At 46.0% G+C, this 27350-nt stretch overlaps 1 protein-coding gene across 1 annotated transcript; it reads left to right on the top strand.

The window, feature by feature from the left end:
* The first annotated feature begins 1 nt into the window (after window position 1).
* Window positions 2-26855, top strand: CKS1B (CDC28 protein kinase regulatory subunit 1B). The gene is made up of 3 exons (XM_073552386.1): window positions 2-202; window positions 672-799; window positions 26630-26855. The coding sequence occupies exons 1-3, from the start codon at window positions 144-146 to the stop codon at window positions 26677-26679; spliced, it is 237 nt and encodes a 78-aa protein (XP_073408487.1). The 5' UTR covers window positions 2-143; the 3' UTR covers window positions 26680-26855.
* The last annotated feature ends 495 nt before the right edge of the window (window positions 26856-27350 follow it).

Here is a 27350-nt window from a genome sequence, read left to right as displayed (position 1 = left end):
TCTCAAGCCTCGTTCTGAAACAAAACTCCGCCCACTGAAGAATCTAGAGCGATGATTGGCTGTGACCAGCAGCCAGTGACCGAGACCGGAGGTCAGGTTTGAACGTGAAGCGCGGATTATTATACAGTCAGCGAGAACGAGAGATGTCCGCCAAACACATCTACTACTCGGACAAGTACGACGACGACAGCTACGAGTACCGGTAACCGACGCCGGGGGAGCCCTTGGGGACAGCGCTCTTGTTCTCCCCCTTCTGACTCTTCCTTTTGGGCCACTCCCCCCACCCGACTCTTCTTTTCGGGCCGCTCTCTTCTCCTCCCTTCACTTCTCTGCTTCTTACTTTCCTGCCGCTCTCTTCCTCTCCTATCCCTTCTCCCCTATTCCCCCCTTTTCCTTTCTGTCCGCCCTCTTCTCCTCCTCCTCCCCCGACTCTTCCTTGCCGGCCACTCTCTTCCCCACCCTTCTTTTCCGGTCACTCACTCCTCCCCACCCTTCTTTTCCGGTCACTCACTCCTCCCCACCCTTCTTTTCCGGTCACTCACTCCTCCCCACCCTTCTTTTCCGGTCACTCACTCCACCCCCCCCCTTCTTTTCCGGTCGCTCTCCCCCCCCCCCCCCCCCCCTCCATTTACGGCTGCTCTCTTTTCCTCCTGACTCTTCCTTTCTTGCAGCCACGTTATGTTACCTAAGGACCTTGCCAAGATGGTACCGAGGAGCCACCTCATGTCTGAGACTGAATGGCGGAATCTGGGGGTGCAGCAGAGCCAGGGCTGGGTGCACTACATGATACACGAGCCCGGTGAGTGCTGGGTCTACCGCCGGGGTTTCCACTGGTGCTGATGGTACACTAGTGGTTTGCTGCAGGGGTGCATGGGGATCTGCTGGCACTGAGGAAAGGGGAAACTTCCTGGTCATGTCCATAGTGGCTGTCTTCGGTGGTCTGCCCAGGACGTGGCTGCTTCTGTCAGGGTGCTCTGATCCCCAAGTGGCCAATGGTAGCCAGTTCTAGACATTTCATCAGTTATTGCACTATTACTGACAAATCCATAAAGTTTCTGTGAAGTCTCAATATTTCCAGCTCTGCCCCTTATTCTCCATATTTCTGGCAGCTGGACATCGGCTTCTGGGCAGATCCTAACTCGGTGGCTATCATCAGTCAGGATCTAACCTGAAGTGGTTATCCAGCTGCCGGGAGGAGAAGGGCAGAAGTCTGGAGAACCAGGGGCCGTGCTGGGAGAGTCATCTTATAGGAGCTATAACTTTTTTCCTACTTGGCTGTGTGACAGATTTTTTTTACTTGTTCCTTTTGAATGACGCCGCTCATCTTATGTCATGTGCAGGAAAAATATTCCATGTAATGTGAGAACCAGAAAACTACAATAGTGTGGTTGCTTAAGTGTGAGCACCCTCCCATAATTTCTGTTGTGTTAAAAAAAAAAAAAAATCAGTCGATCAAAATTCCCCTCGTGTTAAACAGTAATCAGCGCTCGGCCGCCGTCATTTACAGTGATTCTGATTAACCTCAGGGAAAGTGTCACAGCTCGAGGAGGATTTTCCTGGAATTCTCTGGTCTGTAAACAGCTGACAACACAGCAAAGGATCTCACTGTGGAAAGTTGTCAGTCAAAGACCTTTCCCAGGCATCAGATCAACCATGGATACTGTGAAGACGTTATCAAGAGGAGGCCTAAATGTGCCACAAATCTGCCATTACCTAGAACTGGGCGTCCCTCTGAAATTGATGAAAAGACAAGAAATTTGGTGCTAGATGCCGACAGCAACTTTAAAGGAGTTGCAAGAATTTCTGGCCATATCTTGTTGTGTTTTTCATGTGATGACAAGCTCGAACATTCTTCATAACTCTGGCCTATGGGGACAAGGGGCAAAACAGAAGCCTTTCTTAACACACAAAATCATCCAGGCTGGCGAAGTTCCACCAAAACCTCCATCATGTTGGCCGGAAGTAGGAAAGGTGTTCTGTCTGAGATCAAAGGGGAACTTTGTGGCCATAATTCCATTAGGCACAAAGCCGAGATCACACCTCACCAGAAGATCATCATCCCCACAGTGATGCATGGTGGAGACAGCATTGTGCTCTGGCAATGTGTTTTTTTTTTGTTTTTTTTTTGGCAGGTGGAACTGGGGTTTTTGACAAGAGTGAGTGAATTATGAATTGTCCGAAATATTTATTTTTAGAGCACCATTGAATCCAGGTGTTGAACATGAGAAGGAATTATACACAAGATACAAATATAATACGAACAGTGACAGAGTGGAGAGGACCTTAGTCTACAGGATAATGGGGAAGGAAGCAGTTGGTTGGGGGTTGTGGCAGCTCTGATGGTGGAGAGGTGGCAGCAAGGTCAGTCGCTTTCTTGAAGAGATTGTTTTAAAGCTCTGTCTGAAGATTGAGTGTGGCCGATCATTGGAGTGTTGGGCAGAGAATTCTGGAGCATGGGGGATGCTACATAGAAGTCTTGCAGGCCATTAGGAACATATAAGTGTGGAGGGAGTAAGGAGTACTTGAAAGCACCAGAGATTACTTGTGGGACATAGACAGGGGAGGCAGACTGTGGACGGCTTAGTAGGTCAATATTAGCCGCTTGAAGTGAATAGTTGGGGAATTGGGAGCCAATGAAGGGATTTGCAGAGGGGATTAGCCAAGGAATAGCAAGGGTAGAGGTGATTAATCGTGCAGCAGAGTTAATTTAAGGACGGACTGTTGAGGTACGAGAGTGTTAGCAGGTAGGCCACAGAGGAGAATATTGCAGTAGTCCAGGCTAGAGATGATGAGGGCATGCACTAACTTTTTAGTAAATTCAGGGTTGAGGAAAGGACGGATTCTGGAAATGTTTTTGAGCTGGTAGTGGCAAGAGCTTGGATGTGCAGGTGGAAGGTCAAGGTACAGTCGAAAGTTACTCCAAGGTAGCAGACTTGCGGTTCAGGGGAAAGTATAATAAAATGTATTGTGATAGATCGAGTAGGGAAGTTAGGTGAGATGGAGGAAAGATGATGTTCAGTTTTGTCCACATTGAGCTTTAGGAATTGTGATGAGGAGGTTATGGCTGATAGACACTCTGGGGTTAGGGACAGCAGAGAGGTAGATCTAAGTGTCATCAGATGGTACTAGAAGCCAGGGGACTTTAGTTGTCCCATACCAAAAGGTATAGATGGAGAAGAATAGGGGTCCCAGGATAGAGCCTTGAGGGAACCTGAGACAGAGAGAGGGTGGGATGAGAAGGTAGTATGTGAGTGGGAGACTCTAAATACAGTGAGGGAAAAAAGTATTTGGTCAGCCACCAATTGTGCAAGTTCTCCCACTTAAAAAGATGAGAGGCCTGTAATTGACATCATAGGTAGACCACAACTATGAGAGTCAAAATGAGAAAACAAATCCAGAAAAACACCTTGTCTGATTTGGCAAGATTTATTTTGCAAATTGTGGTGGAAAATAAGTATTTGGTCATTAACAAAAGTTCATCTCAATATTTTGTTTTATATGCTTTGTTGGCAATGACAGAGGTCAAACGTTTTCTGTAGAGATGAGCGACTTTGCCTTTTTTAGTGTTGAGTCTCTAAAGTCGAGTCGAACGAAATCGGGAAAAGTCGAAGGACTGACTGAAACACGAAACCCAATGCAGGTCAATGGGGAAGCAAAGTCTCTCTCTGTCTCTCTCGGGTTTCGGTCGGCGAACTTTGCCATAAGTCGGTGAAACGCGCGTCGGAGTTCCCAGCCTGTGCCCTAAGATAATGTGCTCCCATTTATCCATCTGCCTTTATACAGAATGAGTGGCATAATTTCTTTGAGACACCTTTTCTTTTTGCCTATACTCTGGGCTTATTTGCTATCCTGCACTTGCGGATAGCTTATACTACCACTGACTAATTGCACTTTTTGTATACATTTTGCACTGACTGACTTGTGTGTCATTTCATTATTATATGACAATGTTCTATGTACTTTGACATAAATGTTATTTATCTTATGATGCTAATCAATTTGAAAATGCATGGTTCTTAAATATTTAGACACATAATAGGAGGCTACTCTTTAACCCCTTGTACGTCCAACCCTAAATACGCTAAATGCACTTTAGCTGCTGTCTGCCTCATAGGCATTTTTCTTACCGATTATTTTTTTTTTCCCACTTTACTAATAGGGTCAGGCTTGTATTGCTATAGTGTCTGCACTCTCTTATCTCTATGACCCTTGTATCTCATTTATTGTCTTTTAAAATGAATTCAATAAAGTTTGTTATATTTTAGACAATGCTTCTTTTTCTTTTTGATATTTTTGGAAGCGGTCTTCCCTAGGCATTCTTTATTAGAATTGTTGTATACTGAAAACAAGTTGAAACAGGTGCCATTACTACAGGTAATGAGTGGAGGACAGAGGAGCCTCTTAAAGAAGTTACACGTCTCTGAGAGCCAGAAATCTTGCATGTTTTTAGGTAGCTAAATATTTATTCTCCACCATCACTTAAAAAATCTTGCCAAATCAGACAAGGTGATTTTCTATATTTATTTTCTCATTTTGACTCTAATAGTTGTGGTCTACCTATGATGTCAATTACAGGCCACTCTCATCTTTTTAAGTGGGAGAACTTGCACAATTGGTGGCTGACTAAATACTTTTTTTTTCCCCACTGTATGCGATTAGAGAGGTATGAGGAGATCCAGGAGAGGGATACTGTGATACTAAGGGAAGGAAGGATCTGTAGGAGGGGGGAGTGTCGAAGGTAGAGGACAGGTCTACAAGGAGGAGTATAGAGAAATGTCTACTACCGACTTACTTGCTGACAAAGCTAGCAACTTTGTTCAGGGAAGTTTTGTATGCGTGATGGGTGCAAATCTTGATTTGTCAAATAGGTAATTATATTAGAGGTGGGAGGAAAGTTCAGCATGGACATGCTGTTCGAGGAGTTTGTAGGCAAATGAGAGTAGTAATATGGGGCGATAGCTAGACATACCGGTCAGGTGGAGAGATAGTTACTTGAGGGTAGGTATCATCGTGTCATGTTCGAAAGCAGAAGGGAACAAGTTAATGATGGGTAAAAGAGATGGGCTAGGATGAGCCTGGTGGTGAGGTTGGGGAGGAGGTGAGATCAGGTCAAGTGGAGAATTGTGATTTGGAGATGAGATGAGGAAGGTTATGGGGGAGGGAGTTGTGGTTGAGCAGTAAAGCTTTGTCTTGTTTGGTCAATCTTGGTTTTGAAGTATGCAGCAAAGTCTTTTGCTGTGATCTAGGAGGTCCGAGGGGGCGGATGAGGGAGGTTTCGGTGTTTGGGATAAGGAGGATATGAGGGTTGTGAAGTCGTCCGGTCTAGCAGGGTGTGAGGGCTGACTTGAATGTGAAAGTTGCTTGTATGAATGTGGTCCACGGGAACATATAATCCTTCTAAAAAGTTGTTTTATTTATTATGACAAAGACTAAAAACACACCAATATGCCAGTGTAACATACAATACTAAGTTTCCATCTGGGGTACAAGATGGATTTTTTTCTAAGGTGAATAGGACCACGTAGAAGATACTGTGCATAGGTGCTTTTATAAATAATAGTATCCAGAAAGTTAGACCAAGAATATTATCTTATATTCCCTAACTGATGAACTAACCTGATACTACCTGACTGGAGGTTGGCACCCTATAAGATACGGGATTGGTGCCCCCCAGTTGTTGGCGGCTCTCCCTCTCCTTCCCTGTTATGTCCCTGCTGTCACCACTCACCTAACTAAAATATTTAACCTCTCTCTCTCTTCTGGTATCTTTCCCTCCTTATTTAAGCATGCCATCATACATCCACAACTTAAAAAAACCATCCCTCGACCAAAACTGTGCCGCTAACTATAGACCTGTCTCTAATCTTCCCTTCATCTCTAAACTCCTGGAACGCCTGGTCCACTCCCGTCTGATCCGCTATCTCTGACAACTCTCTTCTCGACCCTCTCCAATCCGGTTTCCGTTCTTTACACTCTACTGAAACTGCCCTCACTAAAGTCTCTAATGATCTACTAACAGCTAAATCAAATGGTCATTACTCCATGCTAATTCTCTTGGATCTCTCTGCAGCATTCGACACTGTGGATCATCAGCTCCTCCTCACTATGCTCCATTCCACTGGCCTCAAGGACACCGTTCTCTCCTGGTTCTCCTCCTATCTCTCTGACCGCTCCTTTACTGTATCTTTGACTGGCTCCTCCTCCTCTCATCTTCCCCTTACTGTTGGGGTTCCTCAAGGATCAGTCCTAGGCCCCCTCATCTTCTCTTTGTATACTGCCCCTATTGGTCAAACAATCGGTAGATTTGGTTTCCAGTACCATCTCTATGCTGATGACACCCAATTATACGCTTCTTCTCCTGAAAACACGCCAGCCTTTTTAGAAAACACCAGCGATTGTCTAAATGCTGTGTCTAACATCATGTCCTCACTATATCTGAAACTGAACCTGTCAAAGACTGAACTCATTGTTTCCTCCCTCTACTAATGTACCTATACCCGACACTGCCATTTCTGTGTGTGGTTCCACTATTACTCCCCAGCAACATGCCCGCTGTCTTGGAGTCTTACTTGACTCCGAGCTTTCATTCACCCCCACATCCGATCACTGGCTCGCTCTTGTTATCTGCATTTTAAAAACATTTCTAGAATTCGACCTTTTATTCGGACTCCCATGACAGCACCACGAGAGAGGGGATCCGCCCTTCAGGAACAGGAAACCTACAGACAAAGGGCGGCACCTCTCCCACGCATCAGTTGGTTTCCTGTTCCTGAGGGGACGGGATCCTGCAGATGGAATCCGAAGAGAATCCCAGGCTGACCGGACGATACAGGTAGCGGGGGGGGGGTCTTCTCCCTCGGCCAAGTGTGGAAACTCCTGGAGATGCCATGGTGGTCCTGGTTGGGCTGCACGGCAGTGGCGTTCGCAGCAAGGAGCGGAGTCCGGAGGATATCCGCCTCCGTTACAAAAGCTGCCGCCAGTGAGTATGGTCCCTGGGTCTCCCTGCTCCAGCGGCGCGGGTCGGTGTTGCCGGCGCATCTAGGTGGTGTCTGGGACCCGGAGGCACCGCAGAAGGACACCTGGGCGTTCCGCGTGACTCCCTGTTACACAGGAAGAGTGACTGGGTGCGGAACGTAATATCCACCGGACTCAAGCTGGAGTTCAGTTATGTTCCTCGAGATACCTTCAAACTAACTCCCTTACGCCACTTGAACAGACAGCTTTAGAAGCAGAAATCTTGAGTCTACGCCTAAAAAAATGTCCTGGTGGAGGTTCCGGAATCTGAGAGAGGCTTCTACTCTCCCCTATTCCTGATCCAAAAGCCAGATAAATCATTCAGGACCATTATTAATTTACGTTCCCTTAATGAATTCTTAGTTAACCGAACCTTTAAGATGGAGTCTATCAGTTCAGCACTAAAGATGGTGTTTCATGGCAGTCGTGGATTTGAAAGACGTGTAATATCATCTGCCTATCCACGCAGACTTCCAGCAGTTTCTGAGTGGCAGTATCAGTGGAAGGTTTAATCCGTCATTTTCAGTTTAGGGCTCTCCCTTTTGGTCTCTCAGCAGCCCCCCGGGTATTTACGAAGATAGTGGCCGAAGTCATGGCTCATGTACGAGAGGCGGATATCCTGATTGTCCCGTACTTAGCCGATTTTTTGATTGTGGGAAATGCGGTGGACCATTGTTTATCTCAGATAGAAAAGACTAAGTCCAGACTAGAACGCCTCGGGTGGATAATAAATAAAGAGAAATCCCGATTTCAGCCCCTAAGAGTCCAAAAATTCCTAGGCTTACTGTTAAATTCAGAAACCCAGCAGTGTCTTCTGCCATCAGATAAGTTAGTACACATACAACAGCAGGTACTTCAGGCAAGCAATGTCACTGTTAGATTCTCTGACATCATGTATGCCAGCAGTCAGGTGGGTGCTCACACTAGATCCCTTCAGAAGGATGTCCTAGTTAGCGACAGGGCCTTAGAGGGGTCTTTACAAGGTCCGATATCATTGAGCCCTTTAACCCTTACATCTCTTAGATGGTGGCTTGACAAGAACAACTTATCCTCAGGGGTGACGCAGATAACCCGTATAATAACCACAGATGCTAGCCCCTCGGGTTGGGGGGCCCATATGGGGTACATAGTGGTCCAGGGACAATGGGAGTTTAAAACGGAGGCCTCATCTAACCAGAGGGAGCTGTTGGCAATTGAGTTGGCAGTTAAAAAACTCATTATGTACCTACAGGGTCCTCATGTGAGGATCCTCTCGAACAGCCAGGTAGCAGTAGCCTATATCAACCACCAAGGTGGAACACGCTCCGAGGCCCTGATGCGGATAACAGAACGTCTATTTCAAATAGCTGAGAGAAATTTTCAATCTTTGACTGCGCTCCATATTAGAGGGAAAGACAACACAAAGGCAGACTTTCTAAGCCGCAGGGCGCTAAGGCAAGGAGAATGGGCTTTACACAAGGATGTTTTCAATCAGATTGTCCAAAGATAGGGTCAGCCGGAGGTAGACCTCTTTGCCAGCAAAGAAAACAGGAAAGTAAAAAACTTCTGCTCTCTGAACCCCATGGAAAATCCACTGGCAGTGGACGCTTTCCTAATAAAATGGGATTTCTCCCTGGCTTATGCCTTTCAACCGTTAGCCCTTTTACCTCTGGTGGTGAGAAAAATCAGGGAAGATCGAGCGAGGGTCATATTAATTGCCCCATTCTGGCCCAGGAGGACCTGGTTCGCATGTTTGAGCACCATGTCAGTATGCGATCCCTGGGTACTGCCGAACCTTCCAAATCTTCTCTATCAGGGACCAGTCAACCATTCGCAAGTAACGGGACTCCATTTGACGGCGTGGAGTTTGAGATGGCACTGTTGAGGGATAGAGGCTTCTCCAAAAATTTAATACCCTTCTGAAGAGCAGGAAGCAGATTACTACAAAGATCTATGCTAGAACCTGGAGGCGATTCCTGTCCACCTCTGAGTTTAGTTTTCAGCCCTGGGGGCCCTATTTACCTGTGATATTGCCAACAACTACTGGGTGACTAGATTCATCAAGGCTGCTAGTAGATCCAGACCCATACACAGGAATAAATGTATTCCATGGGACCTAAATTTAGTCCTTACAGCTATGACCGAGAAACCATTCGAACCTCTGGATTCGGCCTCGTTAAAGGTTATATCCCTTAAGACAGCTTTTTTGGTGGCAATAACATCGGCACGTAGGATAAGTGATATACAGGCACTTTCTAGAGTAATCCTAAAACCGGACCCAACATACTTGCCCAAGGTAGCATCACACTTTCACAGGACACAAGAGAGAGTTCTCCCTTCCTTCCTCCCTAATCCTACCAACCCTAAAGAGCAGAAGCTTCCTGCGTTAGATGTTAAAAGATGCCTACTAGAATATATAGCGGCTACTGATCCTTGGAGGAAAGAGAACGCATTATTTTTATCCTTCCAAGGTCCTAAGAAGGGGTTTAGAGTATCAAAGCGTACGTTAGCAAAGTGGATTAGGGAGGCTATCTCTCTGGCTTACACAGCAGGTGGCGGTCCGGCTCCACAGAACCTGAGGGCGCATTCCACTCGTGCCGTGGCGTCTTCTTGGGCAGAGAGATCTGGAGTGTCAATTGACCTGGTCATCTCCTTCCACCTTTTTTAACCACTATTGGTTAGATATGGGGGCCTCCTCGGATCTCACCTTTGGGCTAAGGGTGCTGCAGGCTGTAGTCCCACCCTAAGTTAGTTTACATCTCTGTAATTCTCTCGTGGTGCTGTCATGGGAGTCCAAATAAAGTATTAAGTTACGTACCGGTAACTGTATTTTTATTCGGTCGTCCATGACAGCACCACCTGAGAGAGGGGATCCGCCCTTTAGGAACAGGAAACCTACAGATACAAAAAGGGTGGCACCTCTCCCACGCATCAGTTGGTTTCCTGTTCCTAACAAGGACAGAACTCCCTACAGATCGTCCGTCATGGATAACTGAAGACCCAGGCCAGCGGACCGGCTCAGGTAGCGGGGGGTTCTCCTACCTCGGTCTCGCTGGGAGCCCTGGATGCGCCACGGTGGGTCCGGGTAGGATTTCCACGGCAGTGGTAAGAGCAGGCGGAGACAGGGTCCGGCGGATGCCTTCTCCATGGGACCGGTGATAAGTGGGGTCCCCCTGTGTCTCCTTCCCCGGAGCGGTCCGTTCGGGCGGGCGCCGCCGGCGGTGTCCCACAAAGGAGCGGACGATTCCGAGCCGGCGGCGCAGTGCTAGCCCCTTGCCGCGCGTCCCCGCGGCCTCTGTCGCGCGGCGGAAGTGACGCGGCGGAGGGGGCGGGGCCTAGCGCCGAAACTGGAAGTCGGATGCCGGTCGACTTCCGGTTGTTGAGGACACGCGCCGATGCGCGCCTGGCGGGCCTGAAGGGGAGGGGGAGGATCGCAGAGAGGTCCAATGGGGGGCCCGAACACCGGACGCGGTGCCTGCTGATCCGGAGGGGAAGCCTTCTTAATGCAGAAGGCATTGCTGCGGAGGTGCTTCTGGAGGCCCAGCGATGGACACAACAGAAGCCCCCATGGACCCACAAGAGGTGCAGCCCGTGGCAAAGCACCCCAGTGACCAGGGGAAAGAAAACGTCGCGGCAGATTTCCTAAGCCGCAACCTGTTAAAACAGGGAGAGTGGACCTTAAACACCTCCATTTTTGTTCAGATCGTACAGAGATGGGGTCAACCAGAGGTGGATCTATTCGCCACCAAAGAGAACTCAAAAACGAGACAATTTTGCTCCCTAAACCCCAGGGAGATTCCTCTGGCAGTAGATGCGCTACTGATAAAATGGGACTTCAGGCTAGCCTATGCCTTTCCTCCCCTATCTCTACTTCCTCTGGTGTTGAGGAAGATCAGGAAGGACAAGGCAAGAGTCATAGTCATTGCCCCGTTCTGGCCCAGGAGAGCATGGTTCTCGAACCTCAGGATCATGTCGATAGACGATCCTTGGGTTCTCCCGGACATCCCGGACCTTCTGTCCCAGGGCCCGGTCTTCCACCCTCAGGTGGCTGGCCTACATCTCACGGCGTGGAATTTGAGCGGTCACTCCTAAGGGGTAAAGGTTTCTCCCCAGACCTAATTGACACTCTACTAAAAAGTAGGAAAGTGGTGACAACTAAGATCTACGTCAGAATTTGGAAAAGATTCCTCCAAAGCTCAAATATAAATAATGACGATTCCGTCCCTATAGGCCAGATCTTGGAATTTTTACAAAAAGGGCTGGACCTGGGTCTCTCCACCAGTACCCTTAAAGTACAGGTATCTGCCTTAGGGGCCCTCTTTAGCTGCAACATCGCTGCTAATTACTGGGTCAATAGGTTTATCAAAGCAGCAAGTAGGTCCAGACCAATAGTAAAGAATAGACTCACGCCATGGGATTTGAACCTAGTCCTCACAGCTATGACAGAAGCGCCATTTGAGCCCATCTCGTCAGCCTCTATTAGGAGCCTGTCCCTCAAGATAGCTTTCCTGATAGCCATAACGTCAGCCCGTAGGGTAAGCGACATTCAGGCATTGTCTAGGCGCCCACCTTTTCTTCAGGTAAAAGAGGATAGGGTAATACTTAGACCTGACCCAGTGTATTTACCAAAAGTAGCCTCCAGCTTTCATAGGTCGCAGGAAATAGTCCTCCCATCCTTCCTCCCTAAGCCAACTAATGAGAAGGAGGAGAAGCTACACACTTTAGATGTTAGGAGATGCCTCTTAGAGTATCTAGCGGCTACCGATCCCTGGAAGAAGGACAATGCCCTCTTTGTCTCCTACCAAGGCCCTAGGAAAGGTCTTAGGGTGTCCAAAAGTACTCTAGCCAGATGGATTAGAGAAGCAATCTCGTTAGCTTATACCTCAAAAGGTAGAGTAGCTCCGGAGAAATTGAAGGCGCATTCCACCAGAGCCATGGCGACCTCGTGGGCCGAGAGATCGGAAGTCTCCATCGACCAGATTTGTAAGGCGGCCACTTGGTCCTCTCCGAGCACTTTTTATAGTCATTATAGGCTAGACTTGGGTGCTTCTGCAGACCTCTCCTTCGGTATCAGGGTTTTGCAGGCTGTAGTCCCCCCCTAAAGTAGTGATTACTCTCTGTAATTCTCTCAGGTGGTGCTGTCATGGACGACCGAATAAAGTCTTAGTTACTCACCGGTTAACGGTATTTTTCGGAGTCCATGACAGCACCCGTATATTCCCTCCCTTAAATTTAATTGGGGTGTGCACGTCTATTTCTTGTATGCTCACTGGTGATAAAAGTTTATAATTATAAAGAATACTGTACATAAATCATGCATTAACCTTGGAAGTCCTCTTGTGCTCTGTAATCCAACTGATGCGTGGGAGAGGTGCCACCCTTTTTGTATCTGTAGGTTTCCTGTTCCTAAAGGGCGGATCCCCTCTCTCAGGTGGTGCTGTCATGGACTCCGAAAAATACCGTTAACCGGTGACTAACTAAGACTTTCGGAAGCCCATGACAGCACGCTTAGTTCCCTCCCTTGTTCACGTATAGGGGTGCACTCCTTCCTCTTAGAAGTTTATTTCACGGATTTACCTTAAATTGGAGTAAAGATTATATATAAATTGTAAATAGGATGTATAGATTGTATATATGCTGTGCCACTAACCAAGGTAGCCTCTCAAGCTCTGTAATCAAGTGATGCGTGGGAGAGGTGCCGCCCTTTTTGTCTTTAGGTTTCCTGTTCCTGAAGGGCGGATCCCCTCTCTCATGGTGCTGTCATGGGCTTCCAAAAAATACCGTTACCTGTACGTAACTTAATGCTTTCTTACCTTTGACTCCGCAAAAACTCTTACTGTTTCTCTTATTCATTCTTGTCTGGACTATTGTAACTCTCTTCTAATCAGTCTCCCTCTTTCTAAACTTTGCCCCCTCCAATCTGTCTTGAATGCTGCAGCCAGGATCATACTCCTCGCCAATCGTTACACCGATGCCTCTACATTGTGAAAGTCATTACACTGGCTACCCATCCACTCTAGAATCCAGTACAAACTTATTACCCTCACCCACAAAGCCCTCCATGGCTCAGCACCACCCTACATCTCCTCCCTCATTTCAGTCTACCACCCTACCTGTGCCCTCCGTTCTGCTGATGACCTGAGGTTAGCATCCTCAATAATCAGAACCTGCCACTCCCGTCTCCAAGACTATACACGTGCTGCGCCAATTCTTTGGAATGCACGTCCCAGGTCAATACAAGTAGTCCCCAATCTCTACAATTTTAAACGTGCCCTGAAAACGCATGTATTTAGACTGAAAAAACACAAAAATTGAGCTTGGTTTGAGATGATACACATGCAGCGTATAAATGCATGTTGACATTGGCCATAAAACATAAAACCTGCAAAAGACAAAGTGAGTAAAAACCCTGCTGTAACTAAATAAGTAAAAGCAAAAGTGCATCTAAATAATACAGAGTTTTTAGTAATACTGTTTTTGATCAAAAGTAGCATGAAAGCCATTCCAGCACGACAAGGTAACTCTGTTCGGGATAGTCCTACACTGTCTAATATTAAAAACCTTGCTTTGTGTCAAAGTTGACCTCAATGTGTGAACAAGGGCAGACAAAAGGACTGGGTCCCAAACAGTAGACACCAGTCTGGGGAAGGCTTATATACAATTTCCAGCTCAGGAGAGGGAGGCCACACCCCAGCTTGCACAGAATGCAAAAAATACAAAGAAAAAACACAAAAATTGAGCTTGGTTTGAGATGATACACATGCAGCGTATAAATGGATGTTGACATTTGTCATAAAACATAAAACCAAATTATTTAGATGCACTTTTACTTATTTAGTTACAGCAGGGTTGTTGCTCACTTTGTCTTTTGCAGGTTTTATGTATTTAGACTGGCCTACCGCCTCAACACATTAACCTAATCTATCCCTGTGTGGCACAGCCAAAAGTTTTACCACCAGGTTCCCCGTATCATGTTCCCACATGCTTTATGCGTCTATTAGCCCTCTGTGTCTGTACTGATACACCCTTAACATTATGGCTGATCCAAACAATTAGGGCAATTGATACCACCCACCTTTCGTGTCTCCCTTTTTTTCTCATAGACTGTAAGCTTGCGAGCAGGGCCCTCATTCCTCTTGGTATCTGTTATGATCTATGTGATTATTGTTATGCTGTAATGTCTACTGTCTGTACAAGTCCCCTCTGAAATGTAAAGTGCTGCGGAATATGTCGGCGCTATAGAAATAAAATTTATTATTATTAGATACAGGTGGGAATATAGGTGAGGTAAGAGAAATAAAGTGAAAATGATCATTAAAAGTGGTCATGGAGCGCAAGCATCGGTTAAATCCGATCATGATAGGGTTGCTGGTCCGTTCGGAGATGGCCAGTATCAGGGACAATGGCCGAAATTTAGGGTCATAAAAAGAGAACTTGCTCATATGATTGCAAACAATATTGATATTCTAGATATGATGGGGATCTTCTCGTGACGCTGAGAATACCTCTGCCTCAACACGTTTCCCCTTATATTTGGTTCCTCAGGAGGCTTGATACATGGCTCGTTCTATGATTCATGATGATCCAAGCACAGAATGATTCTGGCAAAGCTACTGTATTTTCCAGTGTATAAGACAACCCCCCCAACTTTTCCAGTTAAAATATAGAGTTTGGGATATACTCGCCATATAAGACTACCCCTCTTCCAGTGTTTGCTGCACTGTGATGTGCATGACACCGCTTTTGATCAGCGGGGATATCATCCCTGCCGGTCAGAGAGCCGCGGTTCCCACATGTCAAAAGACAGCGTGAGCCCACAGCTGTGATAATTGGTATTGGATAGCCGGGTCCGGAACTGTTGAGGCTGCCTTCCCTGTTGCCAGGGATAAGAGCCGGACCAACCTCATGACCCAGGGAGGCAGGGTTACATAAAAAGAAAAGTGCTCGCAGTAGCAGGCAGTTTGTCGTCAACCCGTAGCAGCGCGCAGTCAGGTGAGCAGCGCGCTCCATCCCCCGAGTATCAGCGCCGCAACAGGCCGCATTGTTTGGGCCCTGCCATATGCAGAGGGACCGCTACGCTGAGAGGTGCCGTGCACTCAGTTACGTGACTGAGTAACTGCGCACGTGCAGAGGAGGGAAAGCCGAGTACTGGACAACGGACTCCTGCGGCCTTCCCTGCCACTTGCTCCACAACCGTTCCCGTTGGACTCCAAAGGTGCTGCGGCCTTGTTTGCTCCGGCCGCACATGCTTATGGACTAGGGGCTCAACAGAATGTACCGGAGACCGACCGCTGCCGCCAGAAGACGGATCACCGTGTAAAGGACCCCATCTGAGGATATCACCCCCCCGAACTCTGTCGGAGCTATAACCCCTGCCGGATAATCTCCTACAGAGAATCATACAGGACACGATAAGTTTCTTTGGACTACGCTTTAACAGTTGTTATTCCTACCATTCACCCTTTAACCATTTGCCTCCCTCCAAGGAGTGAAAACCCTGTCCTGTTAAATTTCCTTTTGTTAACCCTTGCTCTGCCTGTCACTTCATCACGCAACCTGCTTACACTTGGCGTAGTAGGCAGAATGCAGTCCACAAGCACAGAGGTGGCAGTCCAAGTGGCTGTGGGTGTCTCAAGGGCCAGCTTATAGCTGGGGGCCATGCTCATCAATCTCCAAAAATTTACAGGGAGCAATTCACTGTTATGGGACTGGTCCCAGCGGATTAAGGGCATGCTAAGGATGCACCCAATGATCCCCGCCCGTCACTCCCCCCTCGCGCCTTTGCTGGTCACATCCCCCCCGCGCCCGTCCTGTCACACCCCCTGTGCCTCTGCCGATCCATGACTCCGACTCCCTCATTCATGGCTCATGTTTAAGTGATAAATTTACTGTAGTAAAATGGTAATATCAGGCTTTTAATCATTATTATGATACAATAATCAAGCCATTTAGATAGAACATAAAATATATTTATTGGAATACAACTTTAGAACAAAAAATGTTTTGCATATTTACTATTTACTATACATTATGCTGTAAGTGGAGAAACAGTTTTCATCAAAAACGTACTGAATAACATTTGTGCAGTCTATGAATTTGTTCTGAAAAATAGTATCGCCACCATCAGAGTCTCCTTCATAGATGACCTCAACTCTGACCTAATTATTTTAAGGCTAGAGAACAACCTGCCTACACTAACTTGGGTTGATGGCAAAGCCGTAATAACGTGAGCAACATCTCTAACAATATCTGGGTATAATGGAATTGCCTCGAGCACAGTCAGTTTTGATGAACGATTGAACTCTTTTACTTCTTTGAGAGCAAGTGAAAAATGTTGCTGAAATATGGTCAGTTTTCTATGGGAGTGGAATCTTTTTCCCTGCAGCAACACTTTGCCTGCTCCATGTCGTCCAAATACTTGTCGAAATCAAACTCCTCATCTGATGAGGATGAAGGAACGGCAGCATCCGACTGGCAGGACCCGAGTCCTCTTGCTCTTGGCCGTCCTGTAGCCCACTCAACCTAACTGCTACCTCAGAGCTTCTTTTCCTTTAATAACTTGTTGATCATCCTGCAATATACGGTGACTTGGGTCCACATAAACAGCTGCCAGAAGAATTTTATTTTCCAATAGCTGTGTCTCTCTCTTGAAGCAGCAATGCCATCTGCAATTAAACCTCCTCTTTGGGACAGGCAAAACAACAACTTCTTCCACTCCTTTATAAAAATGCCTGGAGTTAAATCCTCAGCTTGTAACTTTTTAGTCACTGTAAATGGGCGATGAAGCAATTCCTTCAATTCAGCCACCTGTGTCCATTGACCTTCATGTAGTGTTACCTGAGGGTTGGCCATATCCTACAAGGAAGGGTTTCAGCTCAAGCAATCGCTCAACCATAAAATAGGTGCTGCCCCACCAAGTGGCTTGATCCACAATTGCCCCTTTTCCAGCACGTCTCTTTAAGATGAAATCCGTTTTAGGGGGTTCTGGCAGCAATAACCAATTTTCTTACTTTGCTAATCAGATTTACAGCATGTCCCTCCTGCAGACTATCTCTTATAGCCATATGATAATGAAAAATAGTTGGCACTCCAGTCGATATCGTGGTGCACGTGGAGGGAATGATCAAAAAAAAAAAAAAAGGATATCCCGGCACTCACATGTGTTGATTTAATCTGCTTTATTCCACATCCAGCAAACAGCAAAACGTCTCAGCTCATCCAGAGCCTTTGTCAATTGACAAAGGCTCCGGATGAGCTGAAAAGTTTTGCTGTTTGCTGTGATGTGGAATAAAGCAAATTAAATCACATGTGAGTGCAGGGATTTCCTTTTTTTTTTTTTTGATATCTCATAGCCAGCTGCAGCATGTGCACAACACAGCGCATGTGATGAATAAGAAAGAGGTGCCAAGCAGCTTCAACAAGATCATCTAATTGTAAAGAATCATTTTGCTGTTCTTCTGTAGTAATATCTGTTTGTCCCTCCATTATGGGAACAGGACTGTGGCCTTCCATTTTAAACAAACAATGTGAAATGTTCTAGCTGCTGTTCACCTTCATCATTTTCATTCATCAGTTTAATTGTACTTATCATGTTTGAAGCATTATCAGTTACAATAGCAAGAACCTGTTCTTTTTTTGAGTTCATGATCTTGCAGGACTTTTTCCACTAAGGCCTGGAGAAACTGGCTGCTGTGATGAGCTTTAGAATCTTTTACTGCCAGTGTCTTAGTAACATTTTTGTTGGTGTCACAAACATATCGAACGTTGATAACAAAATAGTACACTCTGATGTGTGCAGGCATCCATTTTAAGAAACACAAAGCGTCTCTTGAGTCTTTTTAAGATCTTCCTTGTGGTTAAGGGCTTCTTTAATCACTAATTTTCTAATACTTTCTCTTTCCAGAGAAACACCAAGTTTGCGGGCCATTTGTCCATTAAGAGCTGTAAAAGCTGGTCATGCATATAATGATAATGGTACACCTTCCTTCACAACAAGCTGGATGAGCTGTCTTTTAAACATCTGTCATTGTTACAGTAACTTTGTCACTTACAAAATATCTTGTAACTGATGTTGGAGACGCTCTCTTCTCCTCCTTTGCCTGGCGGGAAGTGCTGGTTTCTTGGTGCTGCTGTGATCTTTTTCAATCACAGCTTTGTAAACTGGGTGGCAATGTTGTAAATGTCTTTTTAGATTGGAAGCTCTTGAAGAAGCATTTTTATCACTGCCTGAATATGCACTGATTTTGGCATCACAGCATTTGTTTTCATCTGGGTCACTTATACACTGACACACAAAATGTTTTTTAAATTGAGTCACTGTGAAATGCTGAAATATAGCTGACTTCATAAGATGCTTCTTAGGTGTTATGTAGATTTGCTCTCAAAATTTTGTCCTGTAAAAATTAAGGTATATTGTAATTTTTGCAAGAATAGGGAATCATGCACTGTATAATTTAGAATAGAAATAAAACAATCTGCATAACTCATTAGAGCAGATAAGTATAAAGTTTGTAAAATATGTTAGCCTTACTCTGAACTTTCAATGTCAAGCTTGTCTCGGGGTACAGCTCACTAAATGCTTCACATCATATTTCTTCACAGTCTATGAAGAGGGGAGCATGTTTGTGCTCAATCATATTCCAGAACACACACAAATATATATATGTCCTCATTGATCCTGTTTCTGTATTTCAAAATTTGAGATGTTAGAAAGCAGTTTTTCCCCTTATATTCTATGAAAAAGCACAAAAATTGAGCTTGGTTTGAGTTGGTACACATGCAGCATATAAATGCATGTTCACATGGCCAAAAAGCATACAAAACCTACAAAAGACAAAATGAAAAAAAACCCTGCTGTAATTAAGTAAAAAGCAAAAGTGCATTTAAATCATACAGAGTTCTTAGTAATACTGTATTTGATCAAACATAGCATAAAAGCCGTCCCACCATCGACAAGGTGACTCTGTGGTCATGGCGGTCCTACACTGTCTAATATTAAAAACCTTATGTGTCAAAGTTGACGTCTGTGTGAATAAGGGCAGACAAGGACTGGGTCCCAACCAACTTAATTACAGCAGGGTTTTTTTTCATTTTGTCTTTTGTAGGTTTTGTACCCTTATATTCTATGTATAGTGTATATAAGTCATCAGAGCAGCTGAGCTCATTTCTGCAAACATGAGCTAAGAGGAAAAACAAACTAAAACATCAAGCATACAGAGACATTTACTGGACTATTGATTTATGCACAGTTTATTGAAAGTTTAGATATGCTTTAAGAAGCACTTACCTTCCTTAATCCTGCTTTCCTGTTCACTCCAGAAGTTCTGAGATGAATGTAGGCATTCCTTTCCTGTGTGTTTATTTTTTTTTCCCCTTATCTGTAGAGGAGGAGCTTCACTACTTATCATGAGCATAAGTACAAATTCCAATGTTGCCATTTTCCTTCAATATAGTTATATTGGAAAAGGTGATTCTTTGGGTGTGGAATTCAAAAGTGAATCAAAGACTAATTGTGTTGGTCCAACAAAACCAAAATCACTTTTCCCCCCACCAGCCCAGGAACAAATTAGCGTATGTTGGGACACATGAGGTCCCCATCGCTGTGCCCCTGAGCTGGTGGAAGTACTTCCAATCAAAAAGGAAATGACTGCGTGTCAGGGTGAAATTAAGACATTCCTCAATAAAGATGCTATGTTCATGGCACTCGGTTGTCCTGCTTTGGAGGTAATGTCTTGTTCCAAAAAGGCCCGAATGTTGTGGGATGCTGCTGAAAACGGCCTTCACATCCATGGATGCCAAGATGGTATTGTTCTGTATCTTAATAACTGCGGCATGGTGGCTCAGTGGATAGCACTGCAGCCTTGCAGCGCTGGAGTCCTGGGTTCAAATCCCACCAAGGATAACATCCGGGCACTCCGGTTTCCTCCCACATTTCCAAAGACATACTGATAGGGAATTTAGATTGTGAGCCCCATCAGGAACAGTGATGATGATGTGTGCAAACTGTAAAGTGCCGTGGAATATGTTAGCGCTATATAAAGATTATTATTAAAATAAAGATTATTACTAGGGTGATTAAGTGTGATGTGTTACAGACATAAGAAGGAGGTGATGTAACAAAAGGGCGTAATATTAATACAAAAAAAAAAAACTTCCTTTGTTGTCCTTTCTCATTCACGGGTCCTCTACCAGAGGCCTAGGAGTTTAAGGGTACGTGCCCACGCTGCGGATTAGGTGCGGATTTTGTACAATCCGCAGGTGAAACCGCAGGTCAAAAGACCTGCAGATTGCTCTGCGGTTTTGCCCTGCGGTTTTTCCATCTCCTCAATGGAGGAGATGGCAAACCGCAGGAGAATCCGCAGAAAGAATTGACATGTCATTGACATGTCAATTCTTTCTGCGGATTGAAAACCGCAGATAATCCGCGCGGAAAATTCCGCACCGTCTGCACTGCGGTTTTTGATTCCCATAGGGAATCATGGTACTGTACACCGCAGCAGAAACTGCTGCGGGTCCGCAGCGGCCAAAACCGCTGCGGAACCGCAGCGTGTGCACACAGCCTAATGGTTTCTGCGCAGATTCTTAGTTGTTCCCTGGATTGTGCTTTTCGGGACAGAGAGTTCAGGTGTTGCTCCTGGGATCTGTTGTAGCCATTTTCCCAAGTTAGAGGTTACTGCTCCAAGTGCTCCTATCACCACCGGAATCTCTGTTGCCTTCACCTTCCACATCTTCTCCAGTTGTCCTTTGAGGCACTGGTATTTCTCCAGCTTCGCTTCTCATATTACTACTTTTTGAAGTTGTCACTTGGCACTGCCACATCTATTATCATTACGGTCTTCTGATCCTTGTCTACTATCACAATATCTGGTTGGTTTGCCAACAACTGCTTATCCATCTTGATCTTGAAGTCCCACAGGATTTTAGCCCTTTCATTCGCCACCACTTTTTCTGGGGTCTCCCACCTGGACTTAGAGGGACTGCTGTGCAGATGTTCCTGTATACAATTCCCGCTACTTGGTTGTGACGTTCGGTATACAGTGTTCCTGAGGTTTCTTTGCATATTCTGCACCTTGAGTCTTGTCTTGTGTGGTATATTCCTGCTTCTATGGATCTGGTACTTAGTGCTTGCTCTTGTGCCGCTGTGCTGTCTTGGAGTCCAGCTTTCTCCAGCCATTGGTAGGATTGCCCCATGTCAGCCACCTCCACTATCTGTCGATGGTACATCCCATGCAATTGCTTGTCTTGCCATGGCGCTTCATGTTCCTGTTCTTCCTTCCAGATCTGTTGTTATTGATACCTTGGGCATTCTCTCAGCAGCTCATCTTTTGGTGCCTTTTTTCTGATGTATTCCTGGATACTCCTTGTTTCATCTGCGATGGCGGCTTGGATGCTTATCAAGCCTCGACCACTCTCCTTTCTGTTAGTATACAGTCTATGGGTGTTAGACTTAGAGTGGAGACCTCTATAAATTGTGAGGAGCTTTCGTGCCTTCACATCTGCAGTTTCCATCTCTTCTTTTGGCCAGCACACAATGCCAGCAGGGTATCTGATAAACTGGTAGGACATATGTATTGATGGCACGTATTTTATTCTTCCCATTTGAGCTGGCTCTTTAGGACCTGTCTTACGCTTTGATGGTATTTGAATGTTGCAGCTTTACTTGCCTCCTCATCATGGTTACCATATCCCTGTAGGATGCTGAGGTACATCTGCTATGTGTCCAGCTGGTAATTCCACTCCATCAGTCTTGACTTTCTTGCCTCTCTTTATTACCAATCGACCGCACTTCTCCAGTCCGAAGGACATCCCAATGTCTTTGCTGTAGATCCTTGTCAGGTGGATCAGTGAATTGATGTCTCGTTCGTTTTTTTGCATACAACTTGATATCATCCATGTACAGGAGGTGGCTGATGGTGCTTCCACTCTTGAACTTGTATTCATAGCCAAACTCTGTAATTATCTGACTGAGGGGGGCTCAAGCCTATGCAGAACAGCAATGGGGACAATGCATCACCTTGGTATATGCCACCTTTGATGGTCACTTGTGCTAGTTGGCTTGAGTTGACTTCCAATGTTCTCCATAGCCCCACTGAGTTTGAGGAAGGTTCTTAATCTCCTGTTGAAATTGTAGAGAGCCAGGAATTCACAGATCTATGTGTGGCATTGAGTCTTAAGAGATCGCTGATTTTGTGACGCCACAGCGATCAAGCCAGCGAAATCGCTGTGTGTGACGGGGATCATCGGCCGGCCCCCCCTGCCCGGGTATCACTGATCGTTCTCGATCGGCCTGGGCCATTTTTTGATTGATGGTCTCCCGCTGGCCAGCACGCATCGCTGCGTGTGGTAGCGAGAGATCAGCGACGCTGGCGTCTAATGTAAACATCGGGTATCCAGGAGCCCGCGCGGCTCTTAGATACCCGATGTTTATCTTGGAAACCAGCATGTACGCCGGCTTCCAAGGTAATCATTGGGTACCCAGGAGCCGTGGCTCCTGGATACCCGATGTTTACATTAGAAACCAGCTTGCTCGCTGGTCCTGATCGCTGGAGGGGCTGTCTAACGATGTCCCAGCAATCCCAGCCATGTCGGATCGTTGGTGGGATTGCTGGGACATCGTTATGTGTAACGGGGCCTTTAGGCTCTCCTGTAGTCAATCCAAGCTGTGCTGAGATTGGTCTGTCTGGATCTTGAGTCTTGAGCATCTGCTCTAATAGCTGGTGCTTAGAGACTCTGGTGCTGGTCCCAATTCCTTTCTGAGCTGGATTCATGTACTGGTTCATATGGTTATGTAGCTTGGTGCCTATGATGCCTGACAGGAGTTTCCATGTTGTTGTAAGGCAGGTTATTGGGCATTAGTTGGATGGAACTGTTGCTTTGTGAGGATCCTTCATGATCAGCACTGTTAGCCAAGCTGGGTGGTGACCTGCTTCTAGCTGTTGGTTCATCTGCTTTGCCATGTGTTCATGTACCGCTATTAATTTCTTTAGTCAGTAGGTGTGGATAATGTCTGGGCCAAGTGCTGTCCAGCTCATCATGTTTTTGGCCTGCTGTTGGATGTCTACTTCTGTAATGATCACTGGTTCTTGCTCTAGGTCGTTACTGTGTTTCATTCTCAGACCTTGCAGCCACATTGCACTTGTGTGCGTTTTTTCCTTCTCTCATATGTTCCTCTAGTATTGTTCAGTCTCTGCTATTGATGGAGTTGCAGCCTTTGTGCTGTTACTCTGTAGTTGGGAGTACACCTTGGATGGTTCTTAGGAGAACAGGGCATTTATCTTCTTGGCCTGAGCTTCTCTAGTGTATCACCCTAGTCTTGCAGCAAGTGCTGTGAGTCTTTGTTTCGCAGGCTCTAGGGCTTCAGTTCGGGTCAGGCATTTATACTTGTCCAGCTTGGTCTTATTCTTGATCTTTACCCCTTTCTGTATTCCTGTTACTTGGCTGACTTCCTTTAGTGTCACCTTGATGTTTGTCTCCAGTCTTCTTTTGAAAGGGGAGCATGTACTTCTGTTGTTCTTGCTGGTTCTATAGCCAAGCATTTCCATGATTGCTGAGGCAGTAGCATAGATCAGTTCATTAGTTTGAGTTATGGGGTGGTGGTGGTAGGTTCTGTGATAAAACACTCCGGGATCGCCTTTGCTGGGGTCAAAGGTCACGTGCATTCAGCATGAAACTCAGGCACAGAGCTGGGATTCGGGTGTAACTGACCCTGGGTCAGGTTTATTAACGGTGAAAGCAATGCAAAAGGAAATAAAACATAAAACAAATCCTTGCCTGTCCGGCACTAACTAAACAATGGACAACCTAACTACCAACTGGCGGGCTTCTCCCGTCCAGCCAAACCACAGTTGCAGTGGGCACTGCTTCCACTCACGTGTGTCTCTCACACCGCCAGGCTCTCTGTGTTCCCAGGCTGAGACACTCACACAACCACCTTGCATCCTTTTATATCCACCTCCCATTATTCATTAGCAAGCAGGTGTGATACTGACCAGACTAGGCCACATAGCAAAGGAATCTGGGCGAGATATACCTGCCCTCATCCACTATTCCCACATGATTCTCACAGTTCTGATGTGGAAACCTGTATGGAAAGTTTTAGGAGAAACTCAAAAGGTTTCACACGTTTGCCAGTTTTGATCAAATGAGTGAGTCGGTCAATCGGAGACAAGAGCACACAAGCAGAGGTCTCTTGGTGTACTGTCTTGTCTGACTATCAGAAGCCAAGTCACAAGTTTTTATTACAAGCACAAAGATAAGAAAAGTGGGAATGGCTTACATTACCTAAGACAGAAGATATTTAAGTTGGGAAAAAAAATCATAAATTATGGATTCTGTCAAAATTCCTTTCTATCCAATTCTAACCAGCTTACTACACTTTCAGAGACAAAAATGTTTAACACAGACACCTCTATATCAGAGACAACACCCTGTTATTGATTTTATGGATAGCACTTCTAAAGCGAATACTAAAATACAAATGATAAGACATATACAGTATATGAAGATTCAATTTCTCACAGAAAACTATTGCATTTACACACATTTCCTTTTGTTTTATGTTCTTCCAATACACAAAGAAAAAATACAATTTGGACGTAATTTCAAACAATAGTCTAGAGCACATTCGAGGGTGCAAAAACTTTTGGTTCTGACTGTATTTATAGCAATTCTGGCCCGACAATAGTCAACATCACTCCCAAACGTAGTAGCGCAGGAGCAGAGTATACGGAAGGACAATAAGCACTACATTAGTCTGCAGTAGACGGGGGGGGGTATAGAACTAAAGAACTACAGCTTTAGGGTGGTTTCACATTAGCGTTTCAGGGCGCTGCGCACGGCTGTCGCTAAGCCCCGCTCCCTGCCGCGCCTCCTGTAGCTCCGCCTACGGGCGCAAGACGCTGCATGCGTCCTGCGTCCCCTATCTCTATCACTGGGGACGCAGGCCGTGCGCAGTATGCGTTTGGCGGCGCATGCGTCCTTTTGACGGTGCGCCTAGCGCAACCAAATTGCAACAGGTTGCGTTTGGCGCTGGTCGGCTCACCGTCAAAAGGATGCATGCGCCTCCAAACGCATACTGCGTACGGCCTGCATCCCCAGTGATAGAGGGGATGCAGGACGCATGTAGCGTCATGCGCCCGTAGGCGGAGCTACCTGAGGAGGCTCGGCAGGGGGCGGGGCTTAGCGGCGGCCGTGCGCAGGCCGTCGCTGCGCCCTGAAACGCTAATGTGAAACCACCCTTAGTAAGAGACTGACGGGGACTTCCTCGGCAGCGAGGACTGCTTCCAGATGAGGCTAACCATGCCCCAGGGCAGCTCAGGTACCGTCTGCCCATCTACACTGGAGCTCTGCGGCGGGATGAGATTCCTTATTGCTCTCTATATTACTGTCATGGTAACCCACAACTTTTTGTTCTTACTTTCAGTTCCAGTTAGGAACTTGCAGCTCTCTAGCATCCCCATAACCCTCAGGTCAGTCAGAGAACTGCCCCTAGGATAAGTAGTCGCCGGAAAGGCTGCCTTGTCACGTACTAGCTATCGGCCACTCTGCAGTGAGGGCGGTATATATATCACCAGTCTGAGGCAGGGAATACACACACAAACCTCTGATCCATCACTGTCAGGATTCCCCAATACCACCAGGATGCTTCACTGCCACCAGTTCTTAGTTTCATACTGAAGCCTATGTCGAGTCAGGAACCAACCCACAGGTAGCGTTGATTGGGGCGGAGTATGTGTCGGTATGGTCATAGAACAAGAAGAACGAAACTAGTAAATTTAAGTTTACTCCAAAAAATATAGGCAGTGTTTGCAAAAATACAAAAGGAGACAAAATACAGTATGTACAGTCAGTTAGAAATAAAAGGGGTTAAAATATAGTAAGTTTCCTATCTCAGTCACTGGTCTGATGTGTTGATAAGGGGAGGGGAGTTCCCAAAGAAAATTTTCAGTCCACAGCATTAATGTTAGCTGTCTTCCCCAGGTTCTGAACACTCTCAAAATGGTTGTTCCTGGTTTATGGTTTACCCATAAACTTAGGAACACCCACCTTTGTTGACCTCACATATGGGCTGTTCTCAGGGTGACCTCCTATTTTGAAAAGGTATTAAAAGCTTCTCCTTGCCATATCTTTGGCTGGGAAGCTCACAGGGTGACGACAGGGGCATTGTATTTTGAATTTACCTTTCTTTTGAGACTGAACATCGCGTGTCTGCGTGTAACTGGGGGGGCAAAAACTCATTTCACGGTTTCTGATGGCTGTACAGGCTGCAAAACGTGGCCGGGCGTTGCCCGAATTATCCTGATCATCTACTTTTCCTGTTTCTAGGTTTAACGGGAGTTATTAAATTTGAGTTTGAGCATTTTAGGATTAGGACAAAGAAGATTCTGGAGGGAAAAGAAAACCCACACTTAACTGGCCAGAGTAATAAAAGTGACGATCTGCTGAAGGGAGGGGGGAGTGGATAGAATTTCACAGAGGAAGACATGGGGCTGCAACTGCAAGGGGGATCACTTGTGAAGCTTGGTCTTTCACAAACCAATGGGGGAGGGCAACAGGCGGCCCTGGATGTGTAAACAGGATGTTAGGAAATAACTCATATTTTCCTGACAATTACATGTTGCTTTCTTCTCTTCTTCAGAGCCACATATCCTATTATTCCGGCGCCCGCTGCCCATGAAGAAGCTGTAGCTGCCAGTGCCCCTCCAGGATCCTATGACCACAGCACCTTCTCCTGCAGTATAGAACACTGCGCCTATTTATATGATGTTTTGTATTTACCTGTTATGTCTGTATTTTCTTGTTCTGTCCATGATACTGTCGCTCTGTAATATACCGCTATGCAATAAAAGCCTTGTTTTACCGCTCTGCTGATTAATGGGGAAAGGGAAGGTCACATGACCATACCTGACCCCAGAACTCACCTGTCCTTTCTAGAAGGTGCTCCCACTATGGTCATACATCACCAGACCTAACCCCAGAGCTCACCTGTCCTTTCTATAAGAAGCTCCCAATATGATCATACATCACAAGAGCTCACATGTCCTTTGTAGAATCTCCAGATTTAATTGCACGAGCTTCCTGAGCCAGAGATCACCTATCCTTTCTAGAAGAAGCTCCAGATATGACCAGTGTAAAGGCCCCGTCTCACATAGCGAGTTCGCTGAGGTGTCACCGATTTTGTGACGCAACAGCGACCTAGCCAGCGATCTCGTTATGTGTGACACTTAGCAGTGACCAGGCCCCCGCTGCGATGTCGCTGATCGTGCGCGAATGTCCTGGGCCATTTTTTGATCACTCCTGTCCCACTGGCCAGCGCGCATTGCTGTGTTTGCACCGCCGTGCGACCTCTTTAGCGACTC

The sequence above is a fragment of the Dendrobates tinctorius genome, unplaced genomic scaffold (genome assembly GCF_039654945.1).
Source record: "Dendrobates tinctorius isolate UK_male_01 unplaced genomic scaffold, ASM3965494v1 ptg000189l, whole genome shotgun sequence".
NCBI lineage: Eukaryota > Metazoa > Chordata > Amphibia > Anura > Dendrobatidae > Dendrobates > Dendrobates tinctorius.
The sequence above is the reverse complement of the archived record's forward strand: the minus strand, read 5'-3'. Positions and strand labels throughout refer to the sequence as shown.